Raw genomic sequence first — 16,795 nt, forward strand, 5'->3', positions numbered from 1 at the left:
GGCCGAGGGAAGGGGCACGGGGCGAGTGTGCCGGGGCCGCGGGAGGGATCCCAGCGCTCGGGAGGGGTCCCAGCCGTGCCCAGCGGCTCCCGGCCGCTCACGGCACCGGCGGAGGGGGCTCGGCCCGGCGGGTTCAGCCGCGGGGGGAGGCGGGAGCGACCCCCGCCCACCCCCCCGAGCACCGCGGCGGGGCCGGCCCGGGTTCGGAGGAGCCGCAGCGATCCCCGAGGGCTCGGGGGCACCGAGGCAGCTCCGCACCCGCCGGGCTCCCAGCGCCGCCGCCGCTCAGAGATTCACCAAAATAAAATTTTAAAATCTCTCCAAACCCCCACATTTCTGTGCAAAAGGCGAGTGCGGAGCGCGGGCTGGGAGCCCCCGCGCCCCCCGAACGGGTGCCGCAGGAGCCGGGAGCGTCCTGCCGCGGCTTCCGCGATTTTCGTTTTATTTCCCTTGGCCCCGCCGGTACCGGCGGGCAGAGCCTCGCTGCTCCCAACGGGGAAGGGGCTCGGAGCTTCTTGGACGGGAGAAATCGCAAAACTGATTTATTTTAACCTTATTATTTGCCGTATTTGCTCAAAGGTCATTTCGAGATTCCGGCGCTACTTTAAAACCGCCTTTGGAAAGGTACGCTCTCAAAAACAAACGAAAAAGAAACCAAACACGAGCGGCACCAGAACGGCGATAAATGAATGAAAACGCTCAAAGTGCTCCAAAACAGCACCGCGGCCCCGGGACCCCCTTGTGCCTTTCTCTGCTGAGTGGGGAAAATTTTTCTGAAATCACCGAAAATTGCGGTTTGAAAATAATAACAATAATAACAATAATAATAGTAATAACAACAACGAAACCCATCACAGGGCAGGACTCAGAGCGCCGCAGCCTCGGGACTGACCCGGTTCTCCGAGCCCCGCACTCCCAGCGGCACCGCACCGAGCCCGGCGAGGGCAGGGGCTGAGCTGCGGAAAATCGGGAAATCGCAGAGCCTTTAACAAAAAACACCGGGGGAATCTCTGGGGTGCTCCCCGCGCTCCCTGCCCGCTGTCGTCGGGGCAGCCCCGAGCTCCGCCGCTACCGGAGGATGCTCCGAGCCCCCCGCGCCCCGCCGGGGTCATTCCCATTTCCTGCCCGCCATTCCCCTTCCTCCCGGGTCAAACAGCATTCCCTCATCCTGGCGGGATGGGGAAAATCAGAGCGGGGGTTCCAATGTTTAGTTAAACTCCGGCGAGGAGCTCAAAATACTCAGTCCCCTCGTGCGAGTCAAACTGAGGGAAAATTAGTAGTTTAAGGTTTAGAACAGAAAGCCGGTCGAAACCAGAACACCCTCCCTGCGGGACAGGCTGTCCCGGGTGTGCGGGTCCGGACCGAGCCCCGCCGGCCGCAGCTGCCGCCGCCGTTCGTTTCCGTTCCGTAACGCGCTCCGTGCGGCCACTGCGGGCCCACAGCGCTGACAGGGCTCCCCGAGAGCCGCTGGGCACCGCAGGCTGGCAGCGCCGATTTCCCCTCCGGCAGGAGCCGGGACGAGGCCGTTGGAGCCCCTTTTCCCCTCCGGCAGGAGCCGGGCGCTGCGGCCGCCGGGCCGGGAGGAGCGGGGGCTCGGGGCGGCCCGCACAGCCCGGCCAGAGGGCAGCGATCCCTCCGGCCGCTGTGCAGCTGCACCCCAAACTCCCTTCCTTCTTTCCTCCCCGTTTCCCGAGGCTCACCTCCCACCCGGCTGCTGCAGAGAGCCCGGCGGGTTTCCCAAACCTTCCCCCGGCGGCGCCCGAGCGGCCCCGAGCCCGCGGCAGCCGGCGAGGGCTGAGCCCCCCGAGCGGCCCCGGCCCGGCCCCTACCTGAAGTAGTCCATCTTGCAGAAGATCTCCTTGTTCTTGATGTAGCAGCTATGCTGCTGGCGCAGCGAGGTGCGGCACACGGAGCACTCCAGGCACCGGACGTGCCAGATGAGGTTGTTCACCTGCGGCAGAGCAGGGGCTGAGACCCGGGGCCACCCGCCGCCCCCCGCCGCCCCCGCCGCCCTCCGCCCCGCTCACCTTCAGCAGGTACCGGTCGAGGATCTCCAGCCCGCAGCTGGAGCAGACGTTTTTGCCGGCCGACGGCGTGGAGGAGGAGGAGGATGGCGGGGAGCAGACGGACGGCGTGGAAGGGGTGCTGGGCGCTGAGCGGGCGTCCTCCTTCTCCAGGGCTCCAGGCAGAGGCTCCGCGTCGGGCTGCGACTGCGGGCAGAGCCGCGGCGGGGCCGTCAGCCGGGACCCCGCCGCTCCCCGCGGCACCGAAGCGCAGCGTCCCGCCGGGTCCCCGCACTCCTCGGCATCCCCGGCCCGGCGGGTTCGCACAAACCCCCGACATCCCCGGCGGGACCCCGAAATCCCCGGTCCGCGCGTCCCCGCAGCCCCCGGCCCAGCGGATCCCGGCGGGTCCCCGCAGCTCCCGGCACCCCCGGCCCGGCGCGGCCCCGCATTCCCGGCCCGAACCCGCAAGCCCCGGCCCCGCTTACCATGGCTCGGGAGTGCGGGTCCAGACAGCGGGAGCTCCCCTTGGGCAGCGGCTCCGGCGGCATCACCTTGATGGAGAGAGCGGGAGAGGGAGGCTGCGGCTCCATGCGCCGGGCGAGCGCGGGGCACCCTATATAAACCGCCTCAAAACAATAAATAAGAACTTTCTAGTGGCCATTTAAATCCTTTGCAACAAAAGCTGCGTCTCTTTAATGAAGCAATTTGAATGTGGATTGAATTCTCCCCCTGCCTGCACTTAACCCGGGCCTCTTGAAGTAATCGCTCGGTTCCCATGCGAGCCAAGGCGCTGAAAAACCCCCCAAACTACCTGCAATTAGAAATTGCCGTAAATGCCCGAGATAAGAGGTACCAGAGTGTCAATTCCGGCTGTCAATCAGGGAATCCATCAGGCCACCCAAAGAATTGCAAATTTGATTTTTTTAATGGTAGTAATTAAAAATCGAAATTCTTCCCCCTCTCCCTCCGCCGAGCACAAAACGCCCCAGAAAACGCCGGGATGGAAAAATCCACCCCTCTGGCGCGGGAGGCGGCGAGCGGCCCCGGCCCGGCCCCAGCCCCAGCCCCGGTACCGGCCGCCGCGGGGAGCCCGGCCCCGCTCCCGGCCCCGCTCCCGGCCCCGACGGCAGCGGCGGCAGCGCTCACCTTGCCCGCCTGGGCGCCGGCCGGGGCGCGGCGGCCAGGGCCCCGGGGCTGCCCGCCCCCATGGCTCCGGTGCATGGGGCGGGCGCGCCCCGCTCCGCCCGCCGCCGCCGCGCTCCGTGCCCGCGGGCGGCGCGTCCCGCGGCCGCGGCAGGAAGGGCGGGGAGCCGGGCGGGGAACCGCGCCGGCCCCGCTCCCCCGCCGGGGGCGGCCGCGGGCCGGGCAGGAAACGGCGCCCCCCCGCCGCGCCCCGGGGGCCGCCCGCCCCGCCGGGCCCCGCTACCTGCGGCGGCAGCACCGGCACCGGCGGCGGCACCGCCCGCGGGCGCGGCGGGGAGGGCAGGGGGCAGCCCGAGCCCGGTCCGGCCCGTCCCGGTCCTCCCCCGCCGCCGCCCGCCCCGACGGGGCGCACGGTCCGAGCCGGCCCCGCTGCCCCCCTCGGATCGCGGCAGCGGGGATCGCGCCCACCGCCGCGGCGTCTGGCCGCCCGCCGCTGCCCGGGCTTCATTAGTAACCTGATAATTCCCCGGCAAAGCCCCGGCAGCGGTGCCACCGCCGGGTAATTGCAGGACGGTAACGTGAGCTGATGGCGGCCGGGGATGGATCCTCGCCGTTATTGATTGTGACAGCTAAATTGTTAACCGAGAGGGAAATCAGATGAAAGCCATTTTAGAATAAATACAAGGCATTAGGTTTAAACATCGAGGTTGCAGGAAAGCCCGAGAAACCCCCAGGAAACGGAACCCAAGGCCTGCCAGCTTGTCCTCCCCTGTCCCCGGCTCCACAGAGGCCGAGTGCGGGGGGACACGGACAAGTGCAGAGGCGAGATGCTGAGAAAGGACAATTCAAACCTTTCGTTCTCACTGGTGGGGTCTGAATTAGCTCTGGCTGCTCCGGGAGAAACACGTAGGAGTGTTCATGGACACAGCCACGAATGCTGTCTGTCCCCCCACGCGGCAGCGGCCGAGGCAGGGCCATGTGGGGTTTGTTTGCATCCCCAGGGCAATGCTGGGCTTGGCAGCCATGGCTCAGCACCGCGGGCCAGCATCACACAGCCAAGCAGATGCTTGCATTGCTCTCACGATTACACACACAGCTCTCAGCCCTGCAAAGCCAGAGCAGGCTCAGCAATGGGGTGACTCCAGCCCAGCTTCCACCCTTCTCCAGCCCTGGGAGTCAGTCTTGGCTCTGCAGGGTCGGTGTCCTGCTCTCACTGCCTGCTGAGAGCAGACAGATCTCACACGAGCATCCTGCACCAGGAACAGGGCCTGGGCAGTGGCTGGGGAACACAAAGCACTGCAGCTAGCAGGTATCAGCCCCGAGTCCGTCCCTGTCCTTACCCCCCTGTGCTCCCTCCTCCAGCCCTGGAGTTTGTACAGGCAGCAAGGTGGCAGCGTGTCAAGCAGCAGCTCGGCCAGAACCCCAGAGTTTGGGGTTGGGAATGTTTTGTGCTCCCAGAGTGAAGATTCCATGCCTGTCGCAAGTGAGGGACCGTCACCATAGGCAGAATGGTTCAAACACCAGGGAAAAACCCACACTGTGGTCGTGGAGAACATCACCCTCAGTAACCCACCTTGCTCCCAAGGGCTTGCTGGAAATCCAGGGGAAGCAAGGAGCTCCCTCAGAGGACAGGAGGGCAGGCTGGAGGTGAGAACTGCCCATTTCCCCTGCACAGGAGCCAGGCACCAAGCCCAGCTCCCCTTCCCACCACCAGCTGCCACCCTCCCTACTCACGGCTCCAGCGATGCCGCCTCCCCGGCGCTCTTCAAATCTCTTCCACGATGGTCTCATGCAAAGTCCCAGGGTTGATGCTCATGAAAAAAAACCATTTCTGAGCATTTCCCTCCTCCCAGCTCCAGGGTGAGGAGCTCTGGGCCCCGGGGAGCACAGGCAGCAGCAGCAGTGACCAGCACAAGCACCGACCTGCAATAAAGCTCCCCCAGGTCTGAGCCTGGCCAGACAGACAAGGCACTTCTGTTAGTGACCACGGCAGGGCACAGAAATAATGAAAAAAAAAAAAAGACTGATGCTATTGTACCCGGGTTTTGTCAGTGGACTTTCGGCTGATGCCAAGCATTTACCACCCTCACTCACTTCCTGCTTGCCACCCTCAGCTTTCCTGGAGGAAAACATGCATTTTAAATGTTTATTTAGAGCTGTAAGAATTTCAACAAATTGTATTTAAATACAAATAAATATCAAAGGATGTTTCTGAGGGGAGCACAGCCACACACCCAGTTGAAGCCGGGTATCTTCAGGTATCTTCCTAATGGGAACAGAATTCAGAGGTGTTTTAAACAATGCAGATACAGACCCGGAAAGCTACAAACGTTAGAGCACGCAGGAACAAACACAGGCTGTTCACACAGGAATGCAAACGGGTGTCACTCACATTCAGAGGGGTACAAACTCCCAAGAACACTGCTTTTCCCTCTACTCAGGTACCCAAAAACTAGGAAACAAACATTAACAGCACGAGACCTACTTCAGAACAATTGAGGCTTTCAACAATCCTCGGCACAGGCAGACACAGCTCTGCTCCAGGTGCTGGGTGGGCAGCAGGAGCCAGCTCTGCCTGCAGGAAGGTGTGCTGCTGCTGCAGGAACACAAACCTCCCTGGGTTGTGCCACTGAGCAACTCCTGCCTGCAATAACTGGGGCTCTCTCCAAATTGTCTGAGACCACCATTAACCAGCTTGGGGGAGCAGCTCAAGAGTGACCAATGAGGTCTGACAGGGCTGGGGAGGGAAAATCAGACCAGTGTCACCTGGACCCAAGCACGTGAGCTCTCTGACATCCTCCTGGCACATGCAGTCACAGCACTGTGTGCACAAAGGAGAAAATGCTGCCAGAAAATGTTTTTTCCCTCAGATTTCTGTTTTGCAGATATTTAGGGGGAAAATGTGTTGCAGGTCAGATGGTTCAGAGCAATGCCTTCCATCAGATCTGTGGATTTGGCCCCTGGGGCAGTCCCAGTTCCCCACAAACCCTGCTGCCACCTCATACCACCTGTACCAGCCCGTGGAAACCAAAGCTGGGCAGGACAGGGGCCAAACACCGAGTTCATGGCTTGCAGATGTCTCAGAGGCTGCAGTTACTCCCACACTGCACAACTGGATCACGAGGAGCTGCCACCATCAGGGATCACTGCACACAAATGCCAAAGTTCAGGGCACAGCACAGACCTCAGTGATGTGTAAATACACTAATTCCTACAGGCAGCACACACCTACAGCCTAAATGACACTGAAAATACCTGTGCTGTGTCATTACCATGTCATAAAGTAACACTGTGGAGTGTGCAAATCAAAATGCAAAATCAATTAGCCTTGGTGCATATAAAATATTGCATGCACAGTTACTAAAGGTGTTGCAAGATCTATTTAAAATGAGTTTTATTGAGATGAAAAAGTTTTTCCATTATAACTACAGCATGTTAATCAAAACCAAGTGCTTCCCCTTCCATTAAAACATGAATTGGAATACATTTTGTTCAAAAATACTTTAAAAAGTAATCAGTTAAATGGAGTATTTTTGGATGTGCTTTACTCCCAACGCTGGTTACTGTTCCTAATCTGGCTAATGAATGCACGCTAACGAGAGGTTGCCTGTGTGTTCATCAGAGGCTTTGAAGGGAACCTATTTCTCTGAACAGCCTTCAGCTGTGAGCTGCACAGGCAGAACGTGCAGACCCTCAGGTGTGCAGAGGGCTGTGCTGGCCATGCCCTGCTCAGGTGGCACTGTCCTTCCCACTCTACAAAAGTACAAAAGCATTGGAGGACTCCAGGTATACAAAGCAGTGTTTCTTGCTACCATCATCCATTCACAAGCATCATCTTCTGGATTTCCAGGCAGCTCTGGAGTAAGGAGTAGTCCTTTTCTTATCTGGTGGTTTGAAGTAAGAATAAACAGGTGCTGCAGGATATTCTGCGTCTGGATTTTCTGCCATCATTTTCAGCTTGGCTTCAATGGCCTTTATCTTTGCACTGACACTGGAAAGAGAAAGAGCAGAAGGGAAATTGAGCTTGATCTTAGCATGAAACCCAACTACAGAAATGCAGAGATTCTGCTGACATGAGAATCCTCCCTGCACAAGGAGGGGCCAGGCAGCCCCCACTGCTGCATCCACAGCCAGGCAGGAATGCACAGCTCAGAGCCCACACTGCTGCATTTCAACCTCTGTGTGGGTTTGCTCCTCCAGAGACACCTCAGCCCCCCAAACAACGGCCCCTGCACCCATTCAGTGCTTTCTTGAGGACACTGAGTGAGACAAGAGCACGGCAAGGCTTCCTCCTTCATGTGACATGATGTCATGTCAGGAGCTGTGAGCATGTGCAGCAGAGCAGAGCTCGGAGCAGGCTGCTGGGAACAGCACAGAAATGAAAGCCAGACTTCCTCCCGGCTACAGCCCGCTCGGGATGGGAAAACCCCAGACTCTAATTAGGTCAGGAAGAAACATTATTTCAGCATTAGCAGGGTTTATCCCAAAGGGAGAAGCTATCCTAGGTTACACCCCAAATTCCTAGGACTTTTGTTATTCACTATCCTCCACTGGCTATGGACGGGGAGGAATGTTCCCTGCCCCAGTGTGGCTTCTTGCACCATCCATCCTCGCCAGAACAACCCCTTTGTGCCACTGATGCACAAAGTTAACAATCTGCATGACTCAAACCCCTCTGCTCTTCCCTTCCTAGCCTGTTACTTCTGAATTACAAGCTCATTTTATCTCTGGGCAAGTGCATTAATCTGGTCCTGGTTCCTCACAGGGTTCCACTGACAGAACACAGAGGAAAACCACACAAACACACTGTGAATTAGCAAAGCAGCTATGTGCTTCAGGTAAATGCAGTGGTTGGAGAATTTAACCACATCCCACAGACAACACCCACAGGCAAAAAACCACTGGCAAAAAAAAAATTAAAATTAGCTTTATGTGAAGTACTACCTGTGATTTTGTTTTAATCTTCTGCCACTATTGAGGAACTTCTTGCTCATAAGCATTTTGCTGAACCAAATTAGCCCACTAAAAACCCAATTCACATGAAGTGCAGAGATTCTGGCCAAAGGAGCTGGAGTGCTATGCATTCCCAATTCCTCATGTCACCTCATGCCCTTCCTACTACCCACTGTCTTTGCATGTTAGAAAATAAACTTCCAGTGTGAAGTGTCCCACATCAAGTGAGTGACTTCACAGGCCCGGCCCTTTCAAAAACAGCTTTTTTGCTGTGCTACGTTTTTAACACAAACAATGCCAACAACCCTAAATCTTACTGAAATGGAAGAAGTTGATCCCCTGCCAGTCCCACAGCAGGGTCACCTCCCACCCAACCCATCCCCTACCTTAGGTTGGACTGGGGTGGCTCCGTGCTGGAAGATGGCTCCAGACTGATTGGAAGGATCTTCTCATTTTTATTGTGATCATATCTCTGCAAGCAAGAGACCAAGGACTGAGTCAGCTGCAATTAGGAACAAAGAAACATTCCCACAGATGGACTTTAAAGCTGGATTAATATTGCCTCAGGTTTTGTGGAGCTTTTGCTAGGAAAGATTCTGGTGGCCAAACACTGAAACAAATCCCAACCACAGTATTTGGTTAGTACCAACATGGAATGCAGGCTGGATACTGAACAGTTCTGTGCATTGTAGTGTGGATCCTTAAACCTTATCCTGTCACTTCTTGTTCCCCTCTACGTAAGGCAGGAAGCATAGATGGTAAACTTGAAGGTAACTACTGCACTGCTTGCTGTGCTCTTTATGTGCAGAGCCAGAAGGCAACCCAAGCACACAACTGCACAGAACTGGGCAGTCCTGGGAGAAAAGATGAAAAAAAAAGAAGAAAACATCAGTTAGGAACCCCCTCCTTTCTGCAGAAGCAGCTTGTGAGTCTGTCATCTCTGTGGGCAATGGGCCTCCTGAACTATTTGCAGTGTTCTGCTTCCTTATTTCGCTTGGCACAGAGTCAGGTTTGTTTTTCAGCAGAGCTGCTCAAACCGACAGCGTCTGCTGAGCCTTGGCCACTCATCCCAGAGCTGCTCAGCACCGTGCTGGTCCTGTCTAAAACAACTACTGCTACAATGAGCCAAAGTTTTGTGCTGTTAAGTCTTTCCATGCAGGGATTGGAAAATGCCATGTGAAGTGAGTGATTATTTATGCATGTTCCTCCCCAGCCCCAGGAGCAGCTGGGCAGACATTCACTCCTCCAGCTCAGACTCCTTGCTGGCCTGGTCATTCCTCAGGCATCCCAGAGCACGTGGCACCCCAGCAGCTCCACAGACACAGAAAATGGAGACTGGATCTGCACAAGCTGGGATGTGCTGACAAGAGCCCTTGAAGTCAGTAACTAAAACAATGTGGTCTCCTTTAATGAAGATACCTGCTTTGGTTTTTAAGCATCTGAAACAGATGTACTAATGTACTCAATAAGACAAAGCAGAAACCTGCTGGGAGAATAATCAACTAAAAGAAAACTACCCAAAGGAAAATAGCAACAGGCATCTCCTCTCTGCCTCTCCCAAAATCTATCTGCAAAGAAAGTTATAAAAAATAAATTGCTTTATCAAATACAAGATAGTAAATAACTGTAGGAGAAACAAGAGAAAAATTTAAAAAAATGAAAATAAGGATGTTCCAGAAGGAACTGCCTAAGTCAATCTTAAAAACTTGATTGTTTATGTGACGGAGCAATGAATAAAAGGATATTTAGCTTAGATGCAGAGTATGTTACTTTAAAGTCAAAACTAATTAGAGCTGCTGCCACATAAGTGCTTTCAGAAGTGGAACCAAGTAACACAGCAACCGGTAATTGGGAATTTCCATACCTCTCCTATGCAAAAAAACCACAAAGGGAAGGATTCAAACTTCCAGCCAATTACTCACTAAGATTGGGAAAAGTTAAAACATGGGCATTTAGAGAAGTAATCTGTTCACACTGCTCTGAGCAGAAACCCCCTCCCAAAGAAGCCGGGTTAAAGGGCCTGTCCTCACTCACAGCTAATCCAGCACAGCTTGGCTAGACAGGAGAAGCTGTAAACATCAGCTCCCCCAGTTATTTCCTAGAACAGACTGAAATTATTCTGCCAGGCCAGGACTGCCTTGATAAGAAGGCTTTATTATTAAAGCTTTTCAGCTTTGCAAACCAGAAGCAATTCCTTGCAGCAGCCAGCTTACCTTGACCTGCGCGTGTGCCCACCGCACCACCAGCTTCTTGGAAAGGGCCAGCTTCCCATTGAGACACTGGATCGCCTTCTCTGCTTCCTGCACAGGAAGACAGCTCCATAAACACACCAAGCCTCCAGTCAAAACCCACTCACATGCAAAGAGCCCTTTGCTCTTTGTTATTCAGCCTACTGTAAGTACAGCTCACTGACAGCACAAAGTTTATCCCACTGTACCCCAATGCAGGGACACTTAGAAAGACTCCCAGTAACCAGACTTTATCTGCCTTGCCGTGAATTATTTTCTAGATGCACAGTGTTAGGGCTCTTCTGATCCTTATCATCCATCCTTCTATAAAATGGACCAAAGAACTGGCCCTTTCTGGTTAGCACTAAAAAGCAGGATTCAGGAGAAGACAGCAGAGGAGATAGAAAATCACTATTGCTCCTTCCAGGAGCAGTCACAAAGTGGCTGTGACAGAACAGAGCTGTTAGAATCTGTGGGTTTGTGTAGGCAAAGTACTGAATTTAACCTTTCCTGTTGTAGCTTTGAATATCATTTAAAAAAATGGGAGAGAAGTCAGTCACTTTTATCAGAAGTTTAAATAAAAAGCAACTTACCTGTTTGGTTTCAAAGTTGACAAAACAGTAACCCCTGGGCTGCCCTTCCAGAGCACCAGACTTGTGGAAGAGAAAGTCAAATTGCTTCACTTTGCCAAACTTCTGAAGCAGTTTGAGGAGGTGGTATCTGAAGGGAAGAGAAAACATTTATGACATGTTTGATCCCACTGACAGTGAGCACATACAGAGGAACCCCTGATACACACACAGAATTCACACTCAGATGTGTCACACACACATTCCCAAGTCCCTGCAGAGGTGGCTGTCCTGTGCAGCACCAGCATCCATAGCTCTGAGCAGCACTACCAGTGACTTTCCAGAGCCCCAAGGCACAAAGTTCCCTCCCAGCAGTGCCAGCTGAAGGGCACAGAGATCTATTTATAGCTGCCTTTTGGACAATTATGCAATGGCTCCTAAGGGGTTGGGAGGGCTTTGCCTCCTGCCTCACTAAATCACTCCTACTTTAAGTATAACCCTCCTGTCTCCCCCTTCTAGCCCTGATGTGACCTCCTGAAGCTCCATCCCCTGTACCAGCTCAAGCACTCTGAGCCCACAGCACCTGCATCCCTCAGACCCTGCTCCTCCTGCTGCCCTCCCTGTCCCAGAACAAACCCACCCTGCCCTGTGCCAACCATTGCCAGCGCCCTGGCAAGGACACCCAGGGCACACAGACACCTGCCTGGAAAGGATGAGGATGCAGGAAGACAGAAGAATAACTAGAACAACCTGCAACCAGGAATTGCCAGCAGGCCCCAACAAAAAAGGCACCAGCCAGCCCTCAGTATGATCCAGCCTAAATCTGCCAGTGCTTCTGGCTCAGACAGCTTTTCAGTGACATGTTCATGGGAGTCAGACACTTTTTCAGCCAATTATCTTCCTGCCATCCAGTGGGGAGTGTGCTGTTTCCAATAAAACTGGGGAAAGCCAGAGTAATCTGTCTGCTTAGTATCTGGTGCACTGAGCAACTTAAAACAAGGAGCACATATGCTGTACAGGCCACATCTAATCCTGAGAGCTCTCTGCAGCTTTTTTTGGCTCCCTGGGATTGAAGTGTTTAACAACACTGCCTGACCTAGGAGAAAAGTGACACTCATTGCTCCTTCACCGCCTCACCCCATCCCTGACATTTAAGAATTATTTAAGTGTTTAATAAGGGTGTCTTAGTCAGGACTCATCTCCCAGGCAGCTGTAGAGTGGTTGTTAGCAAGCCACACAGTCTAACCCCAATTTTCAGTGTTTGAGGTAACACTCAGTGCTCAGAGCCTACCAGGATAGCACCAGGCACGAGATGAACCTCCCCTGTCCAGAACACGAATGGCCAGCAGTGGCCCAAGGCAGCCAAGTGCACCAGGCACTGTCCAGATGGGAAAGGCAGACAACATTTTTCCTAATAAAGCCTGATAGGATGTCTGAAAAGAGCCTTAGCCCTTTGTTAAGCTTCAGAAGCCAGGCAAGAAAGTTCCAGGAATGTGAGTCATCCCACAGGATGGGTCACAGTGGACATTCAGGATGTGCACTTTTAAAGAGGTGAAGGTGCAGCGTGTGTACAGAGGAGCAGTGCAGGAGGGCCAAGTTACCCCCAGGGGAGCACACACATTGTCATTGATTATGGAAGGCTTCCTACATACATCCTTTGCAACACCTACGAGCTCCCACACTGCTCTGAAAGCAAGGGCAACTGGAAAGGGCAGGGCTAAGAAAAGGAGCTGATTACACAGTAGCCAAATTTCAGCACCTCACACTTCCAAACAGCAGACACAGATGTACAAGTGAAAACACTGACTTTGGAGATGTGATGTATAAAAAACTCCACATGCTGGACTTCCAGAGCCTCCGAGATATGTAAACCCACCTCAGGTTTGTTTCTGCAAACATACTGCTCCAAAAGCCCTCGGAATTTCAGCAGTATGGAAATAAAGCCCTTACACCAGGATTCTGCTCCCCTTCTGGCCATTACAGAGACAGGGGAAAGGTAAGGAGAATTCTCCCTGAGTTCTGCACTAAAACCCCTGCAGCTGCCTTGGCAAAAGGAACTTTTTGGGGGTGTTTTTTTTTTCCCTGAGAACATCTGCATTCAAATAATACCTTCTTAGCAGTGAGGTGATAGTTGCTCCTTTAAAACAATTTTCATCAACAGCCTAGAAGTTACTTATGTCATCTATTTTTTTAGAACCCTTTTTCCAACCATGCCTGCAATTTTACAACTGCAGGTCACCTCCTCTGCGTGGAGCAGCTCAGAAATTCTCTATAATTCATGTTTTAGGCTGAGACTATGGTTTGTTATTGTTAAAATACTGAGGGCATTAAGAGTAACTTGACAAGTAGTTAAAATACTGAGGGCACTAACAGTAACTTGGCAACTTGACCTCTTCAGGCCAAGAGGTACGGAAGAAGAAGACTGTCATGGAAAACCTGAAGCCTTATTAATAAAAGAATAATAATTATAAAAAAAAAAAAGGCGAGAAGAGAAGATGCCAAAAGCTTTACTATGGCAACAAGGTGGGTCAGAAGCGCTGGCACGGCCGCGGCCCCAGCGCGGATCCACGGCCAAGCTCCATCCCCACTTCCCGTCATCTGATGTGGCTGGAGACAAACCTGCAGCTGCCCCGTTTCCCTTTCCTCCTCTCTTCCTCCTGGCACCCCCAGCGCTATTCAGACGCAGGCAAGGCTTCCTCTGAACAATGCTGTCCCAAGGAGCCGCGCGGGCCGGGCCACATGCAGAAACCATTACTGCAGGAATCCCGCCCCACTGGGAGCTGCCGGCGGGGGGCTGTGACAACAGCTTGTGCACACATTGTTTGCTAGGTGACACTCGTGGAGATGGGATCCTCGACAAGCAGCACAGCGGCTGAGGAAGGTCAACACCCCCACTTCATCCCCGTGCAAAATGAATGGGCATTGAAAGGCCACGGGAAACCAGATCATGTGAGCAGAGAGCTGAAAATGAAATCTCTGCCTGGCCAAAGAGCTGCACAGTGTCAGGAAGATTTTGGACAGGAATGGGCACAGGAGGCAATTCTAGGGATACAGAAATGAGCTGTGTGGCTTTGCCCCACGGGGTGGGAGCACCGAGGGGCGATGAGAGCTGAGCCACAGCACATGGCCTGCCCTGCTGTGGCACAAACAGCGGTGCTGACACCAAACCACGAGGAACCACCTGCTGCCACCCTCGTGCAGACCCCATGGCAGGGATCTCACGGTCCCAGAGTACCTGGAGACACCATCCTCTGTCACAAGCAGCTGTGAGGTCCCCTGGTGCCAGCTGAACTCTTGCAGCTGCTGAAAACACTGAGGAGACTCCCAACAGCACCTGCTCCACAGGCAGGCAATGCTTTGAGGGCGCTGAGAAAAGGAGTCACCACAACCAGCAGCAGCAGGGAGGAATGCCAGGCTGAAGAGGCACCATATGCCCAGGGCATGTCAGCAGCCCCAGCTGAGCCACAGTCACTCGGTGTGTGCAACAACCTCCCAAAAGCTCCAGCTCCCAGGCTGGAATTTGTGGGCAGCCCTACATTTATAAAAGCTGCTCCTGCAGCTCGTGCTCCAATGTGTACGTTACCTATTAACGCCCCAGCACTTGACTGCAGCTCCAGTTTGCTCTTTAAATGGAAGTCTTGGATTGATTCAAGACTTTCTGATCTCATTTCTGCTCAAGAGTGTCACAACCGCTTATTAACTCTGCCAACAACTCAATCAACTTTACTCTGCCTTAAACAAATCCAACACAGAAATAACAAAGGCGGCTCTTTAAAAAAAAAGGATAAAAGCAGCAAATGCAGAAACATTTCATTTTCAGGAGTTTGATTTAGTCATGTGAGTAGTAACCTCAACAGGAATAATTCAGAGGAGCAACTAGAACTAGAGATGGTAAGCCTTTAGCATGGGAGAACAAGGGTCAAGATGATTTATAGAAATTTACTGACCACACACTTTCTTTACACTGACAATGTGCTAAAAGGAGCTTCCTCTTCTTTTATTCACAAAGAAATGGAGACACAACATCATTTGCAGGAGAGAAGAGCCACTTTAAAGCAAAACAAAAAGCAAGACACGGAATTATAAAGCCTGAAATAAGCAGCAAGCACTGTCACTCATCCCTGGGCAAACTTTGAACATTTAGGAGCATGGAAGCACTCTAGGTTTGAGAAACCACCAAACTCACTTCATCCAAGTGACGAAAACAGTAAATTTTGCCATATAAACATATTACTTATCTGGCCAAGACTAAAAGAAACACCCTACCCTGACAGGGTCTTTAACAGCACTGAGGATCCAATGCACCCACACCCTGCACTCTGCCCTCACCCAGCCCCTGAATCCCTGAGGAGCCAGCAAACAACACTCAGGAATTCCTGTATCTAATTCCACGTGGTCAGTGAATGTGGACAAACCACAGGGACAGAGCTGTGGGAGAGGAGTGGTAATTAATGCAGAAACCTCCCAGAGCTGAATGGCTGAAATCACAAAGCATTAATGATTCCATTTAGAGGCTATTAGGGAGCTGCTCTGCTCAGATGAACCACGCTCAGAATAAACCCCAGCACCTGCACACACACAAAAAGAACCAGGAAGAAAAAGTATTCCACGAGAGGCACACACAATAGTTAATCAAAAATGCTTGTTTGTTGTGAGTGTGTAAAGCCCAAATTGTTTTGGTTTGCTTTTTTTTTTATACAACCTAGTTATTTCACAGCACCCTATCCAAACATTGGACAGCACATCATATTCCCTTGACAATTTAGCTGTTCAAATGTTGTGCTTGCACAGGAGATAATTATCCATAGCCTGGAGAAAACACAAAATGCTCACACACACGTTTGATTCATGCATTTACCCACCACAGCAGCCAGCCCCACCACTCCCACCTCCTCCCCACCCACTGCTGCAGCCACTCTCCTCTGAACCCACGCCCAGCAAAAAATACCAAAGCAGAGCTGCTGTCTGACACGGAGCCGGTCAGCTCTGCCCTGGCACCTCCTTTCCTCCAGACCCCAACCTCTCTGGGTACAGCTCCCAGGGCTGCGCCTTGCTTTACCATTTGTAGCACTGTCACCCTGAAAGCTCCAGCCTGATATTCTACATTTCCCCAGTTTGGAGCACAGGGATGTTTTCAGCCCCAGCTCAGCGGTGCTTCAGGGGGTGCTGATTGCAGCCTCTGAGTGCGGGAGAACACCCGGCACACGGACACACCCGGGCTGGAGCGATTCCTGCTCGCAGCAGGCACGGGCTGCTCCCCTGGCCCCGGGGCAGAGCAGAGCCGGGAGTGCGGCCCCGACTCCGAGCCGGGAGTGCGGCCCCGACCGGCCCCGGGGCACCCCCAGCACCCAGGGAGCGGCTGGCACCGGAGGCCGGGCAGTGCTGGGCTGACCCCAGGGGCTGCCGGTCCGGGGAGGGACGAGGCGGCACCGCCCGGAGCGTTCGGTGCCGCTGCGGGAACATGGCCCCGTCCGGGGCGGTGCCGCCGCGGGGGCGGTGCCGGGGGGTTCCGCGGCCGGTCACTCACTCGGTGATCTTGGGGTCCAGGTTGCCGATCCAGAGGCGGTGCCCGTCCTGCAGCGCGCCCTCGGACAGGATGGAGGCGTTCTCCAGCGGCAGCGCCTGCCGGCCCGGCTCCATGGGCGCGCTCCGTGCCGGGGCCGCGGCCGCCCCGTCCCCGCGCAGGCCTCGCCCCGCCCTTGGCGCCGCTCGGTGACGTCACGCTGCGGCGCGGCCGATGACGCTAACGGGCCGCGCGGGGCCGCGCTACGGTGAGCGAGGCGATGGCGCCCGCCCTCCCCGCCTCCTTCCCCTCCCCTTGGCCGCCCCCGGGCCCCGGGCCCGGGCCCCGATTCCCGATCACCGGCGCCGATCCCCGCTCCTCAGCGCGGCTTTC

The 16,795-nt window shown here is 54.3% G+C and overlaps 2 protein-coding genes across 4 annotated transcripts in view; both read right to left on the reverse strand.

Annotated features, from left to right (window-relative positions):
• LHX6 (LIM homeobox 6) overlaps positions 1-3,227 on the reverse strand; it is a 16,503-nt gene extending 13,276 nt beyond the window's left edge. Inside the window, exons 1-4 of one of the 3 annotated variants that reach the window (XM_063174995.1) lie at positions 3,153-3,227; positions 2,492-2,632; positions 2,028-2,210; positions 1,830-1,951 (exon numbers count right to left, since the gene is read on the reverse strand). In XM_063174995.1, the coding sequence (XP_063031065.1) occupies positions 1,830-1,951; positions 2,028-2,210; positions 2,492-2,632; positions 3,153-3,227 (521 nt within the window). Of the gene's footprint in view, positions 1-1,829; positions 1,952-2,027; positions 2,211-2,491; positions 2,633-2,817; positions 3,028-3,152 lie in introns of those variants that run through there. The other 2 variants (XM_063174997.1, XM_063174996.1) reach the window with 2 other exon arrangements.
• Positions 3,228-6,526: 3,299 nt separating this feature from the next.
• RBM18 (RNA binding motif protein 18) lies at positions 6,527-16,574 on the reverse strand. Its single transcript, XM_063174572.1, has 5 exons — positions 16,427-16,574; positions 10,924-11,050; positions 10,316-10,402; positions 8,489-8,574; positions 6,527-7,140 (listed from the first exon to the last, which is right to left on the reverse strand). The coding sequence occupies exons 1-5, from the start codon at positions 16,537-16,539 to the stop codon at positions 6,981-6,983; spliced, it is 573 nt and encodes a 190-aa protein (XP_063030642.1). The 5' UTR covers positions 16,540-16,574; the 3' UTR covers positions 6,527-6,980.
• Between the last annotated feature and the right edge of the window lie 221 nt (positions 16,575-16,795).

The sequence above is a fragment of the Melospiza melodia genome, chromosome 22 (genome assembly GCF_035770615.1).
Source record: "Melospiza melodia melodia isolate bMelMel2 chromosome 22, bMelMel2.pri, whole genome shotgun sequence".
Lineage (NCBI taxonomy): Eukaryota > Metazoa > Chordata > Aves > Passeriformes > Passerellidae > Melospiza > Melospiza melodia.

Bases quoted from the DNA above. Each gene is read 5' to 3' on its own strand.
- RBM18 (XM_063174572.1), bottom strand. From the start codon at position 16,539: ATGGAGCCGGGCCGGCAGGCGCTGCCGCTGGAGAACGCCTCCATCCTG. The intron at 10,403-10,923 runs GTAAGTTGCTTT...CTTCCTGTGCAG, and splicing joins TCAACTTTGAAACCAAACAG to GAAGCAGAGAAGGCGATCCA. The intron at 8,575-10,315 runs GTAAGCTGGCTG...TCTTGCTTGCAG, and splicing joins GGGCACACGCGCAGGTCAAG to AGATATGATCACAATAAAAA.